The sequence below is a fragment of the Netta rufina genome (genome assembly GCF_964035555.1).
Source record: "Netta rufina genome assembly, chromosome: 7".
In the NCBI taxonomy this organism is placed as follows: Eukaryota; Metazoa; Chordata; class Aves; order Anseriformes; family Anatidae; genus Netta; species Netta rufina.
In genome coordinates, this window is record NC_140130.1 from 30,315,981 (window position 1) to 30,334,715 (window position 18,735).

General features: G+C 39.6%; 1 protein-coding gene across 1 annotated transcript; it reads left to right on the plus strand.

Annotated features, from left to right (window-relative positions):
• Positions 1-1,391: 1,391 nt before the first annotated feature.
• On the plus strand, positions 1,392-16,053 carry LOC311211501 (inactive pancreatic lipase-related protein 1-like; the record flags this gene model as incomplete). The annotated part of the gene is made up of 12 exons (XM_084290235.1): positions 1,392-1,440; positions 1,981-2,135; positions 2,722-2,847; positions 5,026-5,160; positions 6,260-6,368; positions 8,512-8,631; positions 8,909-9,028; positions 10,330-10,445; positions 11,607-11,739; positions 12,903-13,014; positions 13,826-13,993; positions 15,990-16,053. 12 exons carry the CDS (start codon positions 1,392-1,394, stop codon positions 16,051-16,053), a joined length of 1,407 nt encoding a protein of 468 aa, XP_084146361.1.
• Between the last annotated feature and the right edge of the window lie 2,682 nt (positions 16,054-18,735).

Genomic DNA, 18,735 nt, shown 5'->3' on the forward strand with positions numbered 1-18,735 from the left:
GTATCAAAAGTGAAGTTTTAGGAAAAACAAAATAAAACTTTGTTATTATTTAAAGAAATAAAGCCCGCTAGCATGGATGATAGCAGTGTGATACCCACGCATGCAGCTGGTATCCATTTGGTCATTCCCAAAGGTGAAGATTAGGGAATGTCGTAAAAAAAAGTGACAAAGCTTTCTAGGTGAAAAGTTAACTGAGGTATTGTTTTTTTTGTTTGTTTGTTGTTTTTTTGTTGTTGTTGTTTGTTTGGTTTTTTGTTGTTGTTGTTTTTGTTTTTTTTCTTTCCTTGAGTCTGCTTATGTCCTTCTCCTATGGAAGAATAGGACCAAGGGGTTCCCAGGCCTGGCCTCGTTCATTTGCACAGATTTTCTTTCACCTTTTAGCTGATGTCTTTAGGAGAATGAGCTGGTGAACTCTGTAATACTGCTACAAAACACAAAGCAGCCATGTCCCAACATCTGGGGCAATTCCATGTGTAATTGGTATATATTTCAGGCATGTTTGCTCTCAGCACATCACTTAGAGTAACCACTTAGCAGACCCCTAAATGCCACCTACACAACACTAAAAACAAGAGCCTTCCCAGTTAAGACAAGCCCTTAAATGCGCTGCCCCCCAAACCCACATATTTCTTTCTAATGTGCTATTCCTAATGAATTGTTGCTTGGGAATTATGCTACTTTTGGAGCTCCAACCCTATTCTGGCCTCCAGCACACCAATTCAAGGGATCAATGTCCAACAGTTTTGGACTTCACGGAGAAAACAGTTATTAAAGCCATTTTACAGCTTAACTATAAACTATAATCTGAAATAAACAAATTTTCCCTATCTTTCCAGGAACATTTCCAAGGATAAGGCAAACTATAAAGCGCATGCAAAGTTCGCTCTGTGCATGGAGTTTCAAGGCTGCACCGTAAGTAGCTCAGGTCTGGGGCAGGGTGGGTGGCTTTTACCGTGTCAGGTAAATGGCGTCCTAATACACGACAGTATGGAGGGGAATAGTAGCACATACGGGTGTCCTTATGCTGGTTCTAAAGTAGCTGGTATGCATCCTACTAGCAGAGTAACCCTAACAGAACAAAAATCACTCCAAACTTCAGTCATGTCTTTAGTAGATCTTGCAGTAGATTTTTTTTAGTAGAATTTCAGTAATTTTGTTAGTACATTTTTTATTTTATTTTTTAAAGCAGATTTTTCGTAGATTTTGCAACACCATGATCTCAGCTGGAGCCAGGCAATGCTGACACACATGTGGCGGTCAGAGGTACAGGCTGCAGAAAAGACAGACCAGGGCCAATTTCACCATGAGAAAAATCAGCACCAGTAAGCTAGATAGGTGTGCTAATCAAGCCAGTTAGCAAATCCTAGCTGCTTCTTTTTCTACTGTTCTAGATGTTTGGAATTGGGATATTTGCGTTACTCCTGCTCAACACAGCCAAAGGTAAGTATATAAGCTATTGCCCTTCCTTTCTCTACTGAGCTACATTGCTAAGAAATTATTTGTTGTACTCTTCTTTAGTGGTGTCAGTGGGGAAAAAAGCAAAGCAGTTCAGTGGGTGCACAGCTTTATATTCGGCGGAAGTCACTGGCTTATAAGATTTCTCATGTAGTTAGCTGCTCAGCACAGTCTCCTGTTACTGCTGATTATTTGCATTAGCTTGGTTTGGTGTTAGGAGAAACTCATCAGCTGTCTTTGCATTAGGCAAAATGCAGCTGAGGAAAGATGCCCAAGATATGGTACAGGATGCCCCCAGGAGAATCCCACTGAATACTTTTTATGTGAGCAACAGGGTGACTTCTTTCCTTGAGGTAAACTATAGCTTTTGAGAGCTAAGACAGGACATCTGCTGACCTTTGCTTTGCATAATCTGTAGGATTTTCAACAGACTGAGAGACCTCTAGAGAAAAGTGGCTGTATGTTATGATTAGTCTGCTCTTCCATACTCATTCAGAAATTCACGATCTGATCTACATGTTACAGGATCAGAAGTTTGCTATGAAAGGCTGGGATGTTTCACAGATGATATACCATGGTCTGGGACTGTGGAGAGACCAATCCGTAAATTACCCTGGGATCCAAATAAGATAGATACCCAGTTCCTCCTGTACACAAGAGAAAACCCTAATAACTATCAGGTAAGAACTGTTGTGCTTTAAATGTTGGTAAATTACATGAAAAAAAAAAAAAAAAAAAAAAAAAAGAAGGAGTAAACAAATACAGAGTTCAACTAACAGTGTTCCTGAAAAGTGTTAGAAATTGCCTTTTTTTTTTCCCCCCTCCAAGAGGGAACCTCTTCCAGCTGCTTGGCAAGCTCTCTGGGGCAAAATTCTCTCTCTCTTTTTTTTTTTTTCTCCCTACGGCAACATAGTCCTACCAACCCTTACAGAGCTGCGCACCCTCATATTTTCTATATGCCCACTGAGAAGTACTGCAAAACAATGCATTTTTTAATATTGGGTGATTTATTATTTTTTTTCTCCACAGATAAGATGAAAACATACTTGAAAGAAAGTTTTGGCTGCTCTGAGATGTGTGTCAGAGCTTGCTCTGAGGGGAGATACAGACCTTAAGCCATAGTCATGTAAAGTTAAGCTCATCTGCAAGGGTTCACTAAACTTTTAAACACCTATACAGAGGAACACAGTTTAGCTCCTCACACTTTTGATAATTTTTTTTACAGAAAAGAGATTTAGAACCTTATTCATGTAATATCTACAACAGGCAATCTCTGCAGTTGACTCCGCAACAATTGGGTACTCAAATTTTAGTACAAACAGGATGACAAGATTTATTGTACATGGATTTATAGATAACGGAGAAGAAACCTGGCTGTCAGACATGTGCAAGGTATGTACTGCATGGAAATCCTGTCCCTGGGAAGTTCCTTAGATTGCGTTTAATAATACATTCCTATAAATCGTCTGCTTTCTCTATTTCTAATCATTTTCTTTAGAACTACTTGTAGCAATAAGAAGGGTTAAAACAAAGGCCATGTTTTTTTCAAACTGTTAGCAACTTAGACTTGCAGCTCTGCACCTTGAGGAAAAACATTAGGTAAAATGCATGAAATCCTTCACTTTACTGAAGTGAGTGACAGTGGGATTTGGTTCAATAAGTGTCTTTTTTCTTGGTTAAAACCAACACAAACCCTGGAGCAAGATGTTGCTTAGGAAAGAAGGAGATTCCAGAAATAACTCCAGAATAGACTCGTAACTATTGCTTCATATTTCTCTAGACAAGAGAGAAGGTTTGCATTTGTGGAAAGTCCATCACAAAGGCATGGACTGGCCACTAACAGGAGCAGTAGGGCTGTACAAGTGTGCAGCCAGAAGGGACCTCAAGGGAATCATTGTGAACCAAGCCCTCAATCTAGGACTTGCTATGAGCACCAAATGAAGTACAAAGCACTCTTTGTACTCTATTGATTTTTGCACTGATTCCCCACTTTCTCAAGCTATTTCTTAACCCTGTTAACACAGGGCTAACGCAGTTGCAATTCCAGCTTGTGGTCTTCTCAAAACTCTAAACGTTGCTTTCTATTGCAGCAGCTAATGAAAGCTACTAGTCATAGAGCACACAGAGCAAAATACCAGTTGATGGCATATGACACTATTTAGATAAGGTTTTTCAGCTAGGTATTCACACCACTCCAATTCTGTGGAAATTACATATATTCCTATTTTATGTAAGAGAACACTATGAGAAATAAAGTCCACTAAAATCAAAGTATTTCAGACTTACTGCATCTGCATTACCTGTTTTTCTTTGTTAGCAGCTCAAAAGAAATTACATTTGACAGGTTTTCTAGATGAAACATATCTAAGTTGATTAATACTTTGTGAACGTCTGGGAATGACTGTTGAATTTATTAGTTAATTTGTTCAAAGTATCAGAAGGAGTTTGATCTTCTATAACTCTCAGTCTCTCATTTTCCACTTTTGGTGGTGTTTTTTGGTTTTGTTTTTTTTTTTTTTTTTTTTTTTCCCTAGAACCTCTCAATCAATAGGACAGCTCACATTTTAAAAACACCAACTAGTCCCTCAAATCTTTTTGGATAATTTTCATTAGGACATTGAAACGTGAGATAAATTTATAAATTCTTTCTTTACTCTGGTGGTCTATGCTTTTATCACAATACTCCAACTGATTAAAAAAAAATAAATTAATAATAGAGGTAAATCTCAATGAACCTTGTTTAGTAAAGAGTAGATCAAGGATTGTGAATATATCAACTCTAGCATATGTATCTGTTATCTATCCTTCTCAATAGAGCTATTACTTATCTGCACATTTATGTTTTACCATTTCTAATATAGTCACAGACTGCTGTTGCTTTTTTTCTATTTGCTAGTTGTACCTTGATTTGTATGCTTCTGTATGCCTGAACATAGTGCAAAGGAGAGTAAATATACTAAATCTGCTACACCAAACAATCCAGCTCAAAGGAGAAAAGCAAAGCTTCAGATTCTGTGGCAGACAATGAAGCATCTGCCCATATAGGTACCTTCCAAAATAAAGCCAAAATGAATATTCAGTGACAGCAGCAACTTATGCAACCTCTTATTAGAATGCACACTTTTTTTTTTTTTTTATGAATCTGTCTCAGGAAAACACTGATTTTAGTAATGCAAAATTCTACCTGATTTCAAATTAAAGTAGTACCTTTAAATAAATTAAGTACACCAGTACACATGTAGAGCACTTTAGTGTTACATACAAAGTCTGATTGAAATTAAGTGTCAGCACTTGTACTGTTTTGCCCTCTGCACAAAATACTGCTGTGGGTATTTAAAACGATGGAGTGGCCATAACTGCAGCAGACCACCCCATTTCAGGCACGTGCATGCTCACACAATGCCGTGTCCAGACATGGCCACAGATATACACTAAGGTTTTGGTTCTTGGAATGTTCTCAAACAAATTAATGCAGCATTTATTAGTTTGGCTGTAATAAGCATTGTGAATCCATTCCAGGTTGTATATACTGTTGAACTGTGTGGTTTTTGCTTTTGTTTTACAAAACAGAGGTTGCTTACAGTGGAAGATGTGAACTGCATCTGCGTAGACTGGAGCAAAGGCTCAAAATGTCAGTACACCCAGGCATCAAACAACATCCGTGTTGTAGGAGCTGAAATAGCTTATTTTGTAAATGTGCTTATGGTAAGAATTTCACGTTTACATGGCTACAGTTATAATGCTGATTTGGAAAAAAAAAAAAAAAAAGTGATTCAGGAACTTTCATGAACGTGAATGTCATCAGTAAAAGCATTTTCTTCTGCTCAGTGATTATTTTAGAAATTCTGCTGGAAACAGATTTATTTTTTAAGCAGAACTGTGTGATAACAGCAAGCTTAGTAAACTTACAGGTATGAAGATCTTGAAGACATCCCCATGCTACAGCTGAATAGTTGTCCCATAGGCATTAACGGATGTAGAGAGCTGAATAGTTTTAAATATGCAGAAATAATGGACACGGTAAACTGCCTTTCTATGGGGACAAAAACGTATAAAGTAGCTCTTAAGCATGACTGAAAAACAAACAGCGACTGGAGAGCAACTGCTACCAGGTGACCAGAAATGCATGGGACCTGCCCAGCTGCCTCCAGGGAAAGCCATCACACAGTGCCTACATCTCCAGGAGGTGCCACATGTCCCCCTTCTTAGTAAACTTTATGTGGGAATGCTTGGTTTGAAGCCTTCTTTTCATCTAAGTGCTTTCAACATGCATTCGCCTTAAAAGAACTCTGAATGACTCGACAAGGCAGTGTGCCTGGGCTTGCAGGGCTTGAACCTAGTGCTTACACTCAACATCTGCATTCCAGCAACTGAATTACTGTCTACAAGGCTGAAGGCATCTCTTCTCTTGCATCATCTTCCAGCTACACATGGTGCCTGACCTGCCAGATGTAACTAACCCTGGTTGAACCCTGCAAGCCAGATAAGTTTCTGTGAGTCTTCAGTAGTCTAGGATGTAAAAAGGATGTTGAGTCTCTCAAGACTCAGTGACGGAGCTATCTAGAGTTGTAAGAGCATCCAAGTGAGGGCAGCAGCTGAATAAGGAGCTTTGAAAAAAATATATGTTTTGGATATAAGCACCTAAACTGGCAAAAAATGCTGAGAACCTATAGGAATCGCTTGCAGATTAGGCCTTGAGTCCACAGTCAATTTAAGAGTTGGCTTTTGACCCCTATGTACTTTTTCCTGTTGTTAATAGAAAATGGAAGTAGTAAGGTATTATTTTTAATTGGTGTTTTCTCAGGATCAATATGGATACTCTCCAGCCCAAGTTCACATAATTGGCCACAGCCTGGGAGCACACGTGGCAGGGGAGGCTGGCAAGAGGAGGTCTGGTATTGGAAGAATAACTGGTAAGGCAGGGGATCTAAGTCACAGCTCATACTGGAGATACCACTGCTTAACAGAACACCGCTGTTCATTTTTCCTTCAATCTTGTCTGACTGGGGGACATAGTTTAGTCAAGAGTAATTTGGGCAATATATAATTTATCTTGTCTCAGGCTGGAGCTGCACCCTGGTATGCCTGGAGGGCAGTCAGCATGACAATTATCTTCTGTGCGTATGTTTGCACAGCAATGGGAAGGCTCCCTGCAGCTCACAGAGCCAGAATGCCCCCTGCAATAACATCAGTTGACTTCCTGATGCACATCAATGCATCTCTGCAGAGCTTGCTTTCTGGTGCCTCTGTCCAGCAGTGTCACTGCAGCGTGCCCACAGCTCGCTCCAGTCCAGCTCCAGTCTGCAACAGCACTGGAGCCATGCCATAACACAACAGCTTCCTACTGTCACTGCTAGAAACGAGCTCACAATGATGAATGTACACCCAGAACCAGCTTCAGCTGCTGTGCTTGTGTTTTGTTGTTGTTGTTTTGTTTGTTTTTTGAAACAGCTTTTCCAACACTACTGCGATCATGGAATCACAGAATGGCTTGGGTTGGAAGGGAACTTAAAGACCATCTAATTCCAACCCCACTGACACCTCCAACTGGGTCAGGTTGCTCAAAGCCCCATCCAACCTGGCCTTAAAGACTTGGACCAGAAGAGTAGTCCCTACCTCCTTGTCCTGGCAGCTTTGTTCCTGCCTTTTTCATCTTTCATTAATCTCACCTTTTATATAGCAGCACATCTGATACTCAACATCACAGCCATTGCTTGCAGGTCATTCCAAAGCATACTAGAAGTAGCACAGCAGTGAGAACAATTATTTTGTACTGCAGTTTGGTAACAGTTTTCCAAAACATAATGATCCAAATCTGATGTTTCAGAAGCAGTGGGCTGACTCAATATCACCCACTATCACCATGATCTATATCTATATAAACCTTTCACCTATAGAACACATTTACAGTAATGAAATTCTGGGGTTTACTCTTTGTTTTTTTGTTTGTTTTTTGTTTTACTTGGTTGGGTTTTTGTTGTTTTTCATTTATTTCCAACAAACTTGCTAAAGTTTAATTTGTTATGTAACTTGATACACTAAATCTCTTGTCTCAGGAGCAAAAGTTAAGTTACATGGGAACATATCATCTGCCCAGATTTAACAGGATTTACACTCACGTTCCACAGAGCCTGTTTCTTGTCACTGAAAGAACATCTCATTCACTGCATTTTCCAACTAACTTGACAATTCTTCCCTCCTCTCTAGAAAACATACTTTAAATCTCTGGCGAGCCACAGCCCTGGGTAACTACCCACCTGCCTTGGCAAGTGTCATATAAAGATTTACCTTTTCCACAGCATCGTATTAACAAGTTATTAACCCAGCCCTTTTCTGTTGTTACATTTCCTCAGGGATTTCAGACACGGTGAATCTTGGACTAATAGTCTAGAAAATTCAGTCTAAAAGCAAAAGCAAAAGGTTCTACCCAAGGAAAACAAGAGATGCAAGTATAAGATCATAATATGTTGTAATGTGCAGGAATATGCAGGTTCCCAGAATTGCTGCAGCAATTTGAGAGGCAAATTGAATAGTATTTTCTTATAGAATTGAAAGCAAAGATCGTAACTTCAAAACTAGATGCCTTTCCAAAACTGACTGGAGCCAGAAGTAGGCACGTAGGTTTCAACAATTCCAAGCACATGGCAATAGTGCTTTCAGCATCAATTCCTGTCTGAGTACACTCAGACAAGGTACTCGAGAAACCACACAGATGAGCAATATGGGATGTGGACACAGCAACCTTGATTTGAGCAACACTAACTTCCCTCAAAATAATAACCAGCCTCCAAGTGCTGGGATCCATTATTGAAATAAATCACTGAAATTCAACAGATTTCTCACAAGTAACCTTCTTTCCTACCTAGGATTCAACACTAAGCCTATTTGGTAAGAGAGTGCACATATCATCATTTTGTTAATGTGTATGCTACTTAGATATAAGGAGGCATAGACAGTGATATATATGGTGCATTAATTATAAACAATCATACTGTTATATAAAATGACACATCTAGATGTCTTCAACTGTACATGACACTAACCTTTTTCTTTCAGGACTGGATCCTGCTCAACCTTATTTTCAAGACACTCCAATTGAAGTCAGACTGGATAAAACTGATGCAGATTTTGTTGATGTTATCCACACGGATTCAGCTCCTACAATCCCCTACTTAGGTGAGTGTTCAGCTTTACTGTATTGGTACCTAATTATTTGTGCTGTGTGGCTCTTGAGTGTCCTAACTATTCATCAAGACTCAAGTGTGCTGGATGGTGCTTAGACACTTTAAAAAACAAACAAACAAACAAACAAAACAAAAAAAAACACATACACACAATTCTGGTCACTGAGACCTCATATCCTCAAATACCACTGATAAAACTCAAGCCAACAGCTATAGATATGAGATGACATGAATTTAAAATGTATTTACCCCTGCTTTAAATGCTTCAGGTTTTGGAATAAGACCAGCAATAGGACATATTGATTTTTATCCAAATGGAGGAGAAGAAATGCCAGGATGTGGGAAGAATGCTCTTTCACAGATTGTAGACCTTGATGGCATCTGGGAAGGTAAGTATGGTAATGAATGACACTTCATTCAGGTGTTTTGTGTTAGCTTTTAGTGCAATGGCAGCTACAGAGGGCAGTGAAACTGTTAGCATGCTCAAACAGAACACTTTCCAGTAATTATTTCCATATATGAATCAAAAAGGAAACAAGACAAAGGCTTTGGTCTGGAAACCTCCTCTAAAGTACCTAATAGCAGAAACAAATATTACTTAAGCTGTGCCGAAATCTTTGAAGGGTCTATAATAACACATTTAACTTTGGTGGAGTATGGCAATGATTCTCACATCTACATCTGTTATGGGATCTTCAGCTGCAAGTCTTCTGAAAGCTACCTATCACAACTTTGGGTAGCTTTGAAGCAATATAATTTGTCTATTTTTCAGTCAGCTAAAAAAAGATTGGCACGAGGCTGCTCAATATTTTTGTCTTTGCTGTTTTGCATAGCTTCAATAAAAGCTCTATTTTTTAAACATCTATATAATATTATAAACTTACATTGCACGTAACAGAACATTAAAAAAAAAAGTTTTCTCCTCTAAAGATTTCGGTATACAATTTGAGCTCTTTCTTACACTACTGCAAGCACCTTATAGTCTGGGAATCCATTAATTTATATGTGATAACCAGCCTTTTTATCTAAGTTTTAATCAATGCAGCTGGAAGCAATACTCCCCCTCACTCCCAAGTAAATTTATTATCAATAATGGGGAATTAAAGCACAAAGAAATAACAGTGTTGTATACCATCTTCTTTTTAATCTAAAGACAGGAAAGGTAATGAAATATAAAGGAAAATAATATATTCATTATTTTAATTTGAAGAGTCTCCCTTCCTTAATCACTCTCCAAATAACAATAATTTTGTTTTGAAGTCTTCATCTGGAATAAATCAGCATTGCCCAGTTCAAACCGAATACTTGGCATTCAGTTTTCTTTTGTTATGGTAATGCAACTATTGCCTACAAAAGACTGCTTGGTGCAGTTCTCCTTTCTATTGCGAAACTCGGTGAGATTACTTGAAAAAGCATTTTGGAGGGGAGGACTAGGGGTGGGCTGGGCTGCGCAGTCAGTCTCCACAAAGCATTTCAAGTTCATGTTTTACACCTGTTGAGCCAATGACATTCCTCAGAGCATCAATTCATTGCAAAAGCAAGGTTCAAACCTCATGTTCACCACTCCAAGAGTAGTGGGGAGGCTTCTGAGTGAGAATAATACATTCTGGTGTCATGACAAGTGCTGTGTTGATATCTTTTCCTGTTTGTTTACCAAAAAGAACTAACCTGAGAGCATTTTTTTTCACAGGAACTCGTGACTTTGTGGCTTGTAACCATTTGCGGAGTTACAAGTATTACTCGGACAGTATTATCTACCCTGATGGATTTCTGGGTTATTCTTGTACTTCATACGATGCTTTTCAAACAGTGAGTATTTTTTCTGAGCCTCAGGATGAAGCATTTCAAAAGCAATGACTCTTGTCAATACATGTGAAATTTGAAATTCAATTAATTTTTGCTAACTTGCACTCAAATGGCTGCACATGTAAGAGAAGTGACAGACATCTTACAATGTTATAGCTCATGAATGGGGTCAAAGTAGGAAAACGTAACAGCAAAACAGTGATATGCCTGGTACTTTGCTGCTGTGACAGACTTAAGGTACTACTGGAGCTGTCAGGGCTTCCCCAGAAATACCTTGCAGTGTCAAATGGGGACTAGGCAAGCAGGAGAGCCTGTCCCAGTTATCACCAGATGTATTTGTCGAACTGCAGCAAGGAGAATCCCGTACTGTAGCAGATGAGCTTTCAAATGTAGTTTAAACATTTTTTTCAGAACAATAAGAAGTAAAATAATACGTAAAGGTCTGATGGGGTCAGTCCATGGCCAAAATACTTTGGTGAATTAAGACAGCCTCAAGGACAAAGGACAATGGTTTATGGACCAAGGGCAGGAAACCCTTCCCTGTCTCGGACTGGGAGATAATGAACTACAGCCTAATTGTAATAGGGAGGCAACAGGCTCATCATATCTCACAGGCAGCACAGACAGAAGGGAACAGAGCAAGAAGCAAGAATAAAAGGTATAAAATTGATCTTTATGCATTCTGACCAGGTGATACAGGCTTCTCAGATGACTGTGGGAGAAGGCAACTGCATGCTTTGTCACCAGGGTAAAAAAGCAGTTTTTTACCCTGGTGACAAAAAGACAACAATTAGCTTTGTTTTCAACACAAAGATTTTCTTGACCCAACCTGAAGGTATAAGGAGACATCACTCTTTCTCACAAATTGCTGGGAAAGAAATCTACTCCTCTTCCTCCCTGCTCCAGTTCAAGACTACTCAGGGATTTCACTTACACAGCTTCAGAGAGCAAGATGGCATGAGAAAAAACATTGAGCCCTGAAAAATCAGTCTTGTAGAACTCTGGCTAGATTATATGATTTTTCTGTAGTTACAGAAAGGGTTACTTAAAACTTAATGCTGTGATTCATGACCAGTTAATAATCAGTTTTGTTTTTTTTTTTTTTTTCTTGGCTGTCTGGATAATTTTATTAACAGATATATTCACATGTATTTTCACCAGGAAAACTGTTTCCCATGCCCAGCAGGGGGATGCCCAAATATGGGTCACTATGCAGATAAATTCAAAGACAGATTTAAAGATTCCAGTTTCACGAAACTTTACCTGAATACTGGAGGAGCCAAGGATTTTGCTCGTGAGTTTTGATTGCTTCAGTCATTACCTACTTCCTACTCATTGTAAAACTACTTTTTCCCCCCATTTTATGGTTTATTTAAACAGATGAATAGACCTCATAGCAGTGCAAATGGCTCTTCAGTCCTTGTGCCTTTTCCTCTTCTGCTCCAATACTAATGCCCAGCTTTGTGCCCTCCAGTACAAGAAGGACGTTGGACTATATAGCCAACTAAAGTCACGGAGGTGTTCAGTGGGCTACACTGCAAGGTGCATGGAGAAGGGATGATAGGCAAAGTACAGCAGTTATAACAAGGGAAATTCTTACTAAATGTTATAAACGTGTCTGTCACCATGGCAGTGGTTAAAGGCAGAAAGAAAGGCCTGGAGAAGCTGTGGAATCTCCAGCTCTGGAGGTAGTCAAAATTCTACTTGGCAAAGGCAATGAGCAACCTCATCAAAGCTGATCTTGCTTTGAGAAATTGATGGATTAGATAACTTCCTTTACAACCTAAGTTATAAGCTATCCTAAATGTCAACTTTCAAAAGACAGTTCTCCCTTCATGTTTGTAAGCAAGAATCGGAGGGAGAAGTGCTTTGTCTAATTGCATGCTAAGGGAAATTTCCTACTCATAGAAATGATCACATTGGGTATTTTTTTACACTCCTTTTATACTGCTTATACTCGGTATGGGTCAGTATTTTTCTCAGTACTTCCCTCTTTCTAGCTTCACTGTAGGTAAATCCATTTGTGGTAAAAATGCTCAGGTTTATGATGTGTTTGTTGTGTTATGAGCTAGGTTTGTCAGTTGGTTGCTTTCAGAAAGCAGTAAAAATGTCTACCCATTTCTCCTGTTGATCTCATTAAGACATAACAACAGATTTGATTCACTGGTGTTTTGTTTGTACTGCACGGTTATAACCCAATAAAAAATGGTGAGCACCAAGAGTCCTGCATGACAGCATTGGATTGACTTTGTCCAATCCAGGCAGCCTGGGATGTAGTCTTGAGCTAAAAGTGCAAGGCAGTGATAATTTTTTAGTTTTTATTTTTATTTTTTGCTTTCAGCTACATTACACAGAAAATAAAATAAAAAATGAAAAAGATGGAAAAACAAAACCACGATATTTTGGAAATTGTTTGTCTCTGGGTACGATCTAACTCATTGTATTTCTTCTATGTAGTTTGGAGGTACAAAGTAACCGTGACACTCTCTGGAAGCAAAAAAGTAACAGGATATGCAAATATTGCCCTGTATGGGAGTGATGGGAACACAAGGCAGCATCAGATTATCAAGTGAGTTCAATATTCAAAAGGAAAGAAACTTCTCTTCTAGAATGCATAATTCATTCACATTTCTAATAATATTTCTGTTTAAGTTAGTCCAATTTTGCAGAGCAAATTCTACTCCCAGGTACAGCTTCTTGATGTAAATGCAGAGACAATTCACTCACTCTGGATTTACTTTAGAGGGGGAAAGTCTAGAATGCAGAATTTTAAATTCTTAGACATTTAAAACATTAGGATTTGGTGCAGTCTCAAACTGCTGCCAGTTAGAGCTCACTCTGTTGATGCAACATGAAATTAGTAGGCAGATTATGAACTATGGTAACCCAAGAGCAGATGCACATTTTACTCAGTCACACTGCTGTAAGTTTGAGAACCTCTGGTAGAGAGCCAGTCAGAGCAGCTCGTGGATAATCCTTTTGGCAATCCCAAACAAATCCAACTTCTGTATCAAATAAATCAATTAACATTAAATAAGATTATTTTTTTAATGTGCAAAACATGATATAAACCCTGCCTACATAAGAAACAGGGAGCAGCTCTACTTTCTCCATATGGATTGTCCACTGAGTCTTCACAGTGAGTTATGACTGAACCACATCAAGCCTATCTGCCTTTGTTTCTTCTGACAAACACTGATTTGGATGAATTATATTGGAAAATGGACTGGCATGCTACTAACTTTCCACTATACTGACATACTACTAATTTTCCATTCACTTGCCACCATAGACAATCAGTTGATGGGATTAGTAATTAATGCTAAATGCCAGCCAGCCTTGCGTCCATAAAACTTTATTTTTATTTTTTTTTCCCACAGGGGAACCCTCAAACCAGACAACACTTACACAGCTTTCGTTGATACAGAAGTTAATATCAGAACAGTTACAAAGGTTAAATTTCTTTGGAACAACAATGTGATAAATCCAATTTTCCCTAAAATAGGAGCCTCTGCTATCACAGTACAATCTGGAGAAAGTGGAGAAGAGTAAGTATACCCACTGTATAAATCATGAAATTTACTTGGGAGGGTAAGTGACAAAAGTATATTTTGGACAAAAACGTTTCCACAAGAAAAGGTGTTTAAAGCTTTAAAAGAAATAGACTCTAAAGAACATTTTTAATTTCCTTCCTTTCAAGATACTGTTCATACATAATTTCATTCACTGCTACTTCAACTCTCTAGCTTAAATAACTTCAAAGAAAATTTTAAAATATCTCCAGGCTTCAGAAGGGAAAACTTCCTGCTTAACCCTTTGGGTGAAAAAGATTAGCACTGGCCTGGATTATCAGCATCATTCTTGCCAAGTTCCTACCTGCTGTCTGCAAGAAATAGTTACCTGTGTCTGAGGTTGCATTAGGATGCCTGATTCACTGCCGGTGGGAATCAGCAGAAGATTTCCATTGATATTGATGGTCCCTTAGAACACATTTGGCCAGACAGATTGGAAATAATTATTGTGGCCTCCCAAAAATAGTGGCCTACCATTCCAGAGACTAGTACTTGGAAACTGTGCTTAAATGGCTAAATATAAAGTCTATTGATATAGGCTAAAACTGATTTCTGTAGACTTTGTGGAGGTACAGTGTGGATGCTCAGATTAAAGAAGTATGTTTTACTGATCCAATTTTAACCATCTGATTGGACATTTTAAAAAACCCCTCATTTGCTTGGTCATTTATGTTATTATAACAGCCTGGATGTCTAGAAGAGGGGGTACAGTATACGTTCCATGCCCATATACAAATTCCTTGTTAAAATGTAATCACTTAAAAGACAACACTGCAAGTGGAAACAGTTTCAAGCAAAGGAAAATTACTACAGCCCCAAAGCATTACCTCTCAGCAGAGGTAGACCAGTCGTAGTTCCTGTTCACCAAACCACATGCTGACAAAGCGTATTCAATGTGCACATGCTTTTCTGCAGACTCATACCCTTGCACACGGAGTTGAGATCATCTGTCTAGTGATGGTAGCACACAAACTGTAAAAAAAAAAAAAAAAAATGCTTTTCAGGTAGCATGGGTTTGTGTGGTGGTCTTACCCAGCTGGGCAGCTGAAGGTCACCACAGCCACTCTCTGACTCCCCCTCCTCAATGGAAAGGGGGAGAAAATACAATGAAAAGGGCTCAAGGGTTGAGATAAGGACAAGATTAATATAATTTATTACCTATTACTAACAAGGTAGAGCACTTCTTCCCCCCGAGTGGCACAGGGGAACAGGGAATGGGGCTGCAGTCAGTCCCTGACACTTCATCTCTGCTGCTCCTGATGGTCCCTCTCTGCCCCTGCTCCACGTGGGGTCCCTCCCACGGGATTCCCGAATGGATCCTGTGTGGGCTTCCCACAGGCAGCAGCTCTTCAAGAACTGCTCCAGCACGGGTCCCCCATGGGTGGCAGCTCCCCCCAGACCCCTGCTCCTGCGTGGGCTCCTCTCCAGGGGCTGCAGCTCCGGCCCGGGGCCTGCTCCTGCGGGGGCTTCTCCACGGGCTGCAGCATGGAGATCTGCTCCATGTGGGACCCATGGGCTGCAGGGGGACAGCCTGCTCCACCAGGGGCCTCTCCATGGGCCGCAGGGGGACTGCTGGTCCATGCCTAGAGCACCTCCTGCCCTCCTGCTGCACTCACCTGGGGGGCTGCAGGGCTGCTTCTCACTCTCCCAGCTGCTGCTGCACAGCAGTTGTTTCCCCTTTCTTCAATCTGCTCTCCCAGTGACCCAACCAGTGTCACTCACTGGCTTGGCTCTGGCCAGTGGTGTGTCCCTTTGGAGCTGGCTGAAACTGGCCCTTACCTAACATGGGGAAGCTTCTGGATTCTTCTCACAGAGGCAAACCCTGCAGCCCCCTGCTACCAAAACCCTGCCACATAAACTCAACACAATGTGTCGAATGACAAATCGGGTTGACACGTTAAAACTAATCCACTTGTATAATCTCAGTAAATCTTGACAGTGCAAGACATTCACATATTTTTGTTTCCTTCAGATTCCATTTCTGTGGTTCCGAGACCGTGAGGGAGGAAGTTCTGCAAACTCTTACTGCTTGCTAACAACACCTGTGGATGCCCAAAGCCTTGCTCTCAATAAAAGCTGGTCATGCATGAAAGACCGGAGTCTTCAGTCACTGCAGCTATAATGGAAGCTTTACATACCGAGTAATGAATTGTACCTTTTAGATGCAGACATGCAAGAAGAAACCTTCTCTGCTCTAGCATGCTACAAATAAATAAAAATAAGTAATAATGATTAAGGAATTTTAATGTATAAGGGATGGGGAGGCTGCAGACGCACGCTTTGTTATTTCTGGGTGGTCGTGTGGGTTTTATGTGGTTTGTTTTGTGGAGTTTTTGCTTTGGTTTATTGTGGGTTTGTTGTTTGATTTTGAGTCTGTGGATCTCTCTCTTTAGGCAGCCTGCAAAATACAGAATTTTTATAGTAGCTTTAGAAGTGAATGAGCCAATGCCCACTGGAAAAAAAAAAAAACCTGATTTCAGTGTGTTTCAAAATAGTTTAAAATAATTAAGGGAAAGAAAAGGGGCAGGTAACAGAATCTGGCACATGGCTTCTAGACAGTGCCATGAGAAAGCAGCCATGCTTGTGAGAAGAAAAAGATGAGAGGATTAACGAAGCTGATGTTCTTAACCAAACTGAAGGCTAAACTTGGAATTAGCAAGAGATAAAAATGTGAGCAGAGACAGGAGGTGAGCAGTTTACAAAAGGAGGACAGAAGTTTTTAAATACCAGTGAGAAATGCAATGGTGAATGTGATGAAGAACTGGCTGAACTGATGCTGAACTAAGCTAAACCCACAGGATCCAGACAGAATTAATTTGAGAAATTTACATATCAAATTTCAAATGTTACAGAAATTTCATTAAAATCCTTATAAACAGAACAATCATCAAATTATTCTGAAATTCCATCTGCTGACCCACAGTCTTGAGCAAAACTGCCAGATGATAAATAGTTGAGCTATTAAATGGGCAATGCAATGAGGGATCCACTTCTTTCTTGTCTTTTTGATAAACACTATCAACTAAAGTGTAGTTAGCTCAGAAATTAATTTCTGTCCCTAAGCAATCCTATCTCAGCTCCTTCCTCCTGCTGCTGGAGAAACAGACTGTTTCTCCTCTGCTCTCAGAGGAACCCCATCCTCAATGGAAGAAAATACAGAACTGCTGGGGCCTGGAGACCCACCACTCCATGGGACAATTTCCCTTAAGGGTTTCTCCTGATATTCCCCAGGCTGGGGCCCTCTGCTCCTTCTGCCTTTCTGCATTATCCTTCCTCCCCAGAAGGTCTAGTCCTGAGAGGACATCAGCCCACTTGCAAGTCTTTAAATTCCCCTTTTGATGGTGGAGTTTGAAAAGGAAGGCTGTAAAGAGTAGAATAAGAAGAGTCAGCACTGAAGACTGGCAACTTACTGGCATGCTCAGAGCTGGAACCAGTTCCTTAGGTTCAGTTTTCAGTTGTTCCTACAAAGGTCTCAGGTCTCTATGCACATCTTCATGACTAACTTTGCAGGAGACAGGATCCAGCCACACTTTCACACACCACTCATGCAGTCCAAGGAGGAAAGAGCACACATCCCCTCTCCAGGGAGGTGAACTGTTATGGGGTTTGCCCAGAGCACACAGCCACAGACACCAGAGCCAGCACCCAATGCCAGATTTCCATGTACCCTGCTTCCTTTGGCCATGGCTATTTGTCTCTTCCAGAATTTGGCTTCCTGATCTCAGTACCTCCTGCCGAGGAATCCTCAACAGGGTTATTAACTTCCTAACACTGCAAAAGAGTTTCTCCTTTGTCTTTTGTTCCTTTATCGTAGTATAAGCAGATTCTTGCCTACACAATTGTTTTGACAGTCATGATATTCTCTGCATTATCCTTTGCCATAGCCACTTCAGCAGCCCATGTAATTTTAACAAACACCTAACAGAATCAAGACGTTAAAGATGACAATAGCATAATAAAAAATCTCCTTTTAATAATGAACTGCAGCCGCCGTCATCTTGTTTTAGCAGAGTAAAATCTCTCCCCCCTCCCAAACACTTTACAAAGCTATTACATAAAATGCAATGTTAAATGAACAACAAATTACTTTCCCTTTAGCTAGCTTTTAATGCTAATGGTGCTATTTATTCCTGACCTTTTCAAATATTAGATTTTTTAAATGACAACATAAAAAGAATTCTTGTTTGAAAACGCAAGCGACTTTAAACCACATGTTATTACTTGTAAGTATAGCATGCACATGCATCATTCATTTCAGTGTCCCATTTATGGCTAATTGGTATATATTTCAGTTGACATATATTGTTCTCCTGCAAACGTGTCAAATTCCTTAACGATGTCGGTGACAAAAGCATAGTGCTTGAGATATATAAATTACGCTCTTTACCATATAATCATTCTTATCTATTGGGAATGCTATTTGTGACAAATCATGTTCAAAAATACATGCTAAATTGATTATTTTTTTAAACTTTAATATCACACCATTCATGGCAAGTCTTTGATTGAATCTTTAAATGTAGAAATGTTTTGATTTTTATCTGCATCATTTTGCAGCTTTTGAAAAGCTCACTTTATTTATTAAAGGAAGAGTAGCACAGCACAGATCTTAAAATGTATCTTTTGTTATCAGCATAAGAAAACAAATGGGCTATAATTGTGGTTATGGAATGAGTAATTTGGTGAACAATGCTTTGTACTGTAGTTTAGGTTTTATA